We start from the raw sequence: 6680 nt of genomic DNA, 5'->3' as shown, positions 1-6680 counted from the left end.
GAATCCTCCAAAAAAAAAATGGAGACCATACCATACTTTGCAAGCAATTCAGTGAGATTTATTACACCAATGTAGTAGCCTTGTAAAGGATCATGATATCATGTGCATATGACATATGTTAATGAATTTGGTTACTTCTATTGCTATTAATTAGTGTCATTTTCCATCATTGATTAATTAGTGTTTCATATATATTCTCAATACTTAAAAGTTGGGAGTAAAAATAAGATGACCAAAATAAGATTACATGAATTTCATCTCATTTATATCTTAAAAATACTAAAAGAATAAGAATTCACATTAACTTGGTGATACCTAATCTAACCATCTTAAATTCTTACTACTAATATCTACATTCTAATCGGTTCAAAACTTCAAATCACATACTTACATTACTAAAACAAAAAAAAGAATAACAAAATAAATAAACCCCCATGAGTGAGCCTAATCCTTCATTGGACGTTTCCCTCTTGGATCTAACTCAGCAGTACCTGAACTTGTACCAGTGACAGTTCTAGAAAGAGTCGTACCGTTCTTACTCGAATCCGAAGACTGAGAATAAGAAACACCACCAGAGGTACTGCCAATTGTGGAAGACAAACCAGAGTGTCCAGGAGGTCTTCTATATCTGCTACCCGGTATTCCTGGTCTTGTTGGTTCTTCCATGTGGTTATGCGGTGGTTTCCTCGAAAGAATCACCACCACGCGTCTCATTGTTGGACGAAGTTGTGGATCTCCTTGGATGCATAGAAGACCTAGTTGAATACACATAGCTACTTGTTCTGTTATAGCCGTAGATACTAATGTAGTATCTACAATTTCTAAGCACTTTCCTTTCTTGTACATCTTGTATGCCTATAAGTAACGAGAAATGATAGATATTATTATATACAAAGTCTTTTGATTTTTAATGATAGGCAGAATCATCTTTGAGAGCGTGCAATGCGTCTGATACATATAAAATGCATGATGTAAAAAATGTAAGAATCATACCCAATCGAAGAGGTTATGCTCCTCCACATCCAAATTAAAGGAAGAGTTTCTTTGGCCAGTGATCAACTCTAGTACCAAAACTCCATAGCTAAACACGTCGGCCTTGACAGAGAGTCTTCCGTGCATCATATATTCTGGCGCCATATATCCACTGCATAATTCTAAAGTATTTTTAGTTTTAAATATGAGAATTAGGACTCTAGCAATACATAGTAATATTACTGAAAAATGTATAGATTACATACTTTGTTCCGGCGACACGTGTATTGACTTGGCTTTGATCTTCAGGGAAGAGACGCGCCATACCGAAATCTGCAATCTTGGGCACCCATTTGTCAGCAAGCAATACGTTACTTGCCTTAATGTCACGATGGATTATGCACTGGTGCGCATCTTCGTGGAGATAGAGTAACCCCTTCGCCACGCCAGTGATTATTCCAAACCTACGTTTCCAATCAAGCTGCTCTCTCTTATCAGGTTCTGCATTCATCAAAATAATTTATACTTGTTATGAAGCACAGAGAGTGAATTTGACACGTCAACATATATAATAATTTTAAAAAATAAACGTAATCATATGAGTAAGTGGTGTGTTGAGTTGTTGCAGCAGAAGACGTCATACAATTTTGTAGTATGATGAATTGGATGAGATCAGATGTTTGATTGCCAACATTATGTTATGCATATCAATGTACTTGATTCAGCAATATGAATGAATAAGTCAAGGTCAAACAAAAGTGCAGTCACTTTCATAGTTACAACCTACTATAGTACAAGTCTTAGAATTCCACCGTCAGTACAAACAAACAATTTTTTATGTTTTGAAGAAAAGTAAAGGAAGGTGGTTGGTTGCTTGGTAGAATTTCAGATCATCATAAAGTTATAAGTGAAAAACACATAAAGTTATAGCTATAACCCGTTTTTCTTTATTGTTTTCATATTACATATTACATAATACAGTTAATGATTTTTTTAGTTCTTTTATATTTTACATGTGTTAATATGTAATGCTTAGTTATATAAAAGATTTTAATTTATTCAACATAATATAAAAAAGTTGACAAAGAAAACTTCATATTTAATTTCTGAAATGAATTAAATATAAATTTTATAACCGATCTTAACAAATTTTAATCATAAAAATATCTTAAGACGTTTTCTAATAATCAAATATTTTTTATTATATTGGAAAAATAAATAAATAAATTTTAATATTTGTTTTAGACTTCATATTATGTTTGATCATAATATAAGAATCAAAATTCTTTTAACTACGAGATTAGAAAATGATTTAGTAAGTAAAAGAGTTTTGATTCTTTCCAAGCAAAGGTACGCGCAAATATCACATTAATTGCCCAGCTGGACCATATCAATGTTAGGTGGAAGACTCAAATGGAAAACTCATTCACACACTTCAAATAATCATCTTAATCGAGTTTCAGATTATTACATTTGAATTAATACCACATCATCTTAGAAATAATGTGTGAAAGTGAAACATAAAAAAAAAGTGCTTAAAAATAAAAGCACTTACTGAATAGAAACTTGTCAAGGCTCTCATGGGGAAGATACTCATAAACAAGTAGCTTCTCTGTGCCATGAACACAATAACCCAACAAATCCACCACATTCCTATGCTGCACACGAGCTAACAACTTTGCCTCATTCATGAACTCCTTCTTCCCTTGATTTGATGTCTGTGATAATTTCTTCACCGCAATTTCTCTACCATCACTCAATTTCCCCTATAATCTCATAAAAAAACATATATATTAATATATCCAATAAGTGCTTTCAAAGCAACAATAGATAAGAAGCATTATAAATTTACCTTGTAGACAGGTCCAAAACCTCCTTCACCTAATTTAGAATCAAAATTCTTGGTGGCAGAAACAAGGGTTTCATATGAAAATATCTTCTGTTCTCGTGAAGCCATTCTTTGTATCTCAGCTTCATCGTTTTGGTCTGATTATATTAAACACAAAATCCAGAAGCAATTAAGAACAAAACATGCTTTTATTTTATGAGACAATTTAATTCATGAACCATAAAAACAAAACTGAGTGTTGTGGATTATAAGTACCTGCAGTGGAACCGAATTTGAAGTGTTTGAGAAAACTGTGAAGAAAGGTATGGGATTTGTCCATACGGCGGTGGTGGCTGCTGCTCATCTAAGGATTGGTTCCCAATTCCAAGAACAGCCCATGAAATAGAAACAGACACAAAAGGGTTAGTAGTTTTGTTGTTGAAGGAAAGGTTTGTTATGTGTTTTTTTTGTGTTAATTTTATGAGGAAGTGAGATTTGAGAAGAAGAAGAAGGTGAATAATGTATGGCGTATGTTGTTTAGTTTGAGAGAGAGAGCGAGAGAGAAAAGAAAGAAACATAGATCTCTGCTAAAAAACAAGAACATAAACGTGTTTGTGTTGACCCACTGACGCCTGCTTGACTAGGAGATCATGACTCATGACTTACATCATTAAGAAGCATCTCAACAATTACAAGTATATATTTTTCTTGGACTACAAGGTTTTTGGTCACGATTTTTTTTTAAATGTTAGAAGTATAATATTTGTATCCCTTATCATTAGATACTAAATTTTTTTTGCTAGATTAGTTTGTTGCAGTTACAGAATTAGTTTATAAACAGTTACTTCTTTTAGTTTTAAACTTAGGTGAGAATTAGCATCATAATCTTTGTGTATATGCTATTCTCTTTTCATTTGTATTCAATTGTTATTACAAGTATTAGTTTAAGTGGCGTGTTAGGCTAAATTCTATTATTAGAAAGGTGGTTAGAATTAATTAGAAGTGGTTGTGGTAGTTAGAATTTTTATAATCCAATCAATTTCAACCAATTTTATATATAGTTTTTTCATTCCTATTTAATATTTAATATTTAAGTTTCGAATCTATTAACAATGAGAATGAATAAGAGATTCAACTCATCAAAGCTATATAACCATTCTAAAATGGTATGAATCGCATTTTGATCTTCCTTTCTTCTATTAGTCTACTCACTTCTTCTCCTTGCTCTGTTTGTGCATCTTGAAGCTCATCAATGGCAGAAATTGATGAATCGTCACCATTGTCCAAGAATCGAATCAATTCACATGACATGGCTTCAGTTTTTAGAAGCTCGACTTATTTTCCATCGTTTGGTCTCGAGCTTTCTATCAAGCTGCAAGAAGACAACTATTTGTTGTGGAATCAACAGGTGGAAGGTGATATCCTAATATTCCTTCTATGTTTAAAACAAACGAATATCGTCTTCAAATCATTATCTCAGCAGACTATGAAACTTGGATAGTGCAAGACCAAACGTTGTTCACATGGTTGTTATCAACAATCTCTAAAACGGTGTTACCGTATTTTCTCTCTTGTAAACGATCATATTAGGTGTGGGATAAGGTGTATGAACCCAATTTTGGCCCTAAGATCCCTTATGGCATCTCATCATATGCATTAGCTTTGGGATCACACCTTAACATCCTCCTTACCTCTCATTCATTGGGTTTGCATTGGGAGAGATCACCAAGCACATTTAATTGTATCATACTTTGTTTTTTATTATTTTACTAACCAAAATGCCAAAATCTTGTCTATGTATAGTTTACTTCTTTTGTAGGTAGTGTGTATGTTCACCAAGGCCTCATCAAACTCATATCTAGGGTTTAAGACCCTCAATGCAAGGAGATCAATCAAGAGATGGTTTACATTGGCTCTATACATCATATGTCCCCATGATTTTTACATATCATTTTTATCAAGAATTCATCAAGAGTTTGAAGTTTGTTTGCCTTGGAAACCCTAATTCATATAGGTATCTTGTGTGACTTTCTCAGCAAGTTTCTTCAACATTTGATCAAATATTTCAAGGGATACTTCATATTACATCATATTACACATATATGATCCTCCATGAGTCCCAAATATCAAGAGACTGTCAGGTTTGCAAGATGGTTCATGGTGGTTGACTAGAGAAAGTCAACTAGTCAAAATTGGGGTTCCCTAGACCCTATCTCCTACAATGTTTGTCATGTGAAAATTATCTGAAGAGAAAAGTTACTCCTTATAACATTACAAACAACTTTCATGTTGAAGTAAAGATCTAGTTTTTCTTGGAAAATCAGTTTTTATGGTGAATGATTATAAGTCATTTTGTTTGAACCCTAGTTAGGAGGTCAACTTCCAAGGACCATAACTTGCTCAATTTTTATGAGATGAAAGTAATTCAAGTTTCATGATCAAATGAAATATGTCCTTTTTAAATTTTATATTTGGAATAAGTTAAAATTCAACTTATAAATGCACGTGCCAAGAGGAAAGATTATAGGTTATTTTGGGTCATTACTATTGAACAAGTGATTTTCCTCAACTTCTAAAATGCATAACTCCTTCATGAAAAATCCAAATAAGGTCAAATTTGTGACCAAATTGAAGAGATTTGAAAGAGCTACAACTTTGATGAAGGAACGTTTTCCATTTGAAGTCCATAGCAAAAGTTATTCAAGGTAGAAGAAGTGAACATTTGGCTTGGTATCAAAATTCATCATGATCCAAGCTTCAAATGGAAAAGTGTTCAACATGAAAGTTGTTCCCCTTGATCTCCCCTTTCTAGAGTCCAAGATCACCTCATTTGGAAAAAGAATGAAGGACTTGCATATGGGTTCTTTCCAAGGGACCAATTGGATGATTTTCACATTCACATTTCAAATTCAAATGCATGGCCACATAACATGATTTCAGCATGATTCACAAGCAATTTTGGACCTGAATACATCACTTGATGGGCCTATCACACACCCATGCAAGCATGCAATGAAAATTGCTAAATTTGGGAAATTTTGGAAGTGTGTGTAAATGTATCACAATGCCTATAAATACAACCCGCTTGGCTCAAAATTAAGGACCTCATGCCCAAGCTTTGAACCTGCAATCCAAACCCTCACCATTAAAGGATAATCTTGAAGGTTTTTATTTGAAAATAGAGCTTCAAATCTCATTCTGTTTTGATATTGAAACTCCAAGAGTCCAAGCTTTTCCTTGCCTCCATTTCTTTCCTGCAAGCTTCTAAAGCTAAGCCAAACACAATTGGGATCAAGATCAAGCAAGGTTGAAGCTCATTCGAAGGTGATTTTTCAGAATTTTCATCTCTTCAATTCTCTCTCAATTCTTCACTATTCTTTGTGATTTTTGGTTAGCTGAAGTCCTACCAATGTAGGCAACAAGATTGGGTTGGTTTGAGGTCAAATCGAAGCAACTCAATTCATGATCCTCAAAATTCAAATCCTTGTATCTCTTGATATACATGGAATTGGAGAAAATTGAGGTCAGATTCGAGCTTCTGAGCATTTTTTCTTTAAAAGCATGTCCTTGTTTTTCATTTTGGTGGTGGTTGGTGGTGGACCAGTCCGATGAGGTCCACCGGAGAAGAGGATCGGAGTTAGGGCTCCGGTGGTGTGTTGGCGTGTCCAAAGCCATTGGATCATGTCCAAACGTTTTAATCTCAGCCTCCCATTGTGATTACCACGCATGTGATGCTTTGACTGAGGTGCATCATGGATAGCACTTGCGTGGCGATCAGATCTGCCACCTCAATTAATGAGGGAGATCTGATGGCCCTTGTTTTTTTGTATTTTCTGATTTTATGTTTAATCCTTTTATTTTGTTTAATTCATATTAATTT

General features: G+C 34.0%; 1 protein-coding gene across 1 annotated transcript; it reads right to left on the bottom strand.

Moving 5' to 3' along the window:
- Positions 1-243: 243 nt before the first annotated feature.
- Positions 244-3524, bottom strand: LOC127104968 (cysteine-rich receptor-like protein kinase 43). Its single transcript, XM_051042109.1, has 6 exons — positions 3077-3524; positions 2825-2958; positions 2528-2738; positions 1239-1473; positions 994-1144; positions 244-855 (listed from the first exon to the last, which is right to left on the bottom strand). Exons 1-6 carry the CDS (start codon positions 3162-3164, stop codon positions 445-447), a joined length of 1230 nt encoding a protein of 409 aa, XP_050898066.1. The 5' UTR covers positions 3165-3524; the 3' UTR covers positions 244-444.
- Between the last annotated feature and the right edge of the window lie 3156 nt (positions 3525-6680).

Source organism: Lathyrus oleraceus, chromosome 7 (assembly GCF_024323335.1).
Source record: "Lathyrus oleraceus cultivar Zhongwan6 chromosome 7, CAAS_Psat_ZW6_1.0, whole genome shotgun sequence".
NCBI lineage: Eukaryota > Viridiplantae > Streptophyta > Magnoliopsida > Fabales > Fabaceae > Lathyrus > Lathyrus oleraceus.
The sequence above is the reverse complement of the archived record's forward strand: the minus strand, read 5'-3'. Positions and strand labels throughout refer to the sequence as shown.

Bases quoted from the DNA above. Each gene is read 5' to 3' on its own strand.
- LOC127104968 (XM_051042109.1), bottom strand. From the start codon at position 3,164: ATGAGCAGCAGCCACCACCGCCGTATGGACAAATCCCATACCTTTCTT. The intron at 1,474-2,527 runs GTAAGTGCTTTT...TGATGAATGCAG, and splicing joins CCTTGACAAGTTTCTATTCA to AACCTGATAAGAGAGAGCAG. The intron at 856-993 runs GTATGATTCTTA...CGTTACTTATAG, and splicing joins AGCATAACCTCTTCGATTGG to GCATACAAGATGTACAAGAA.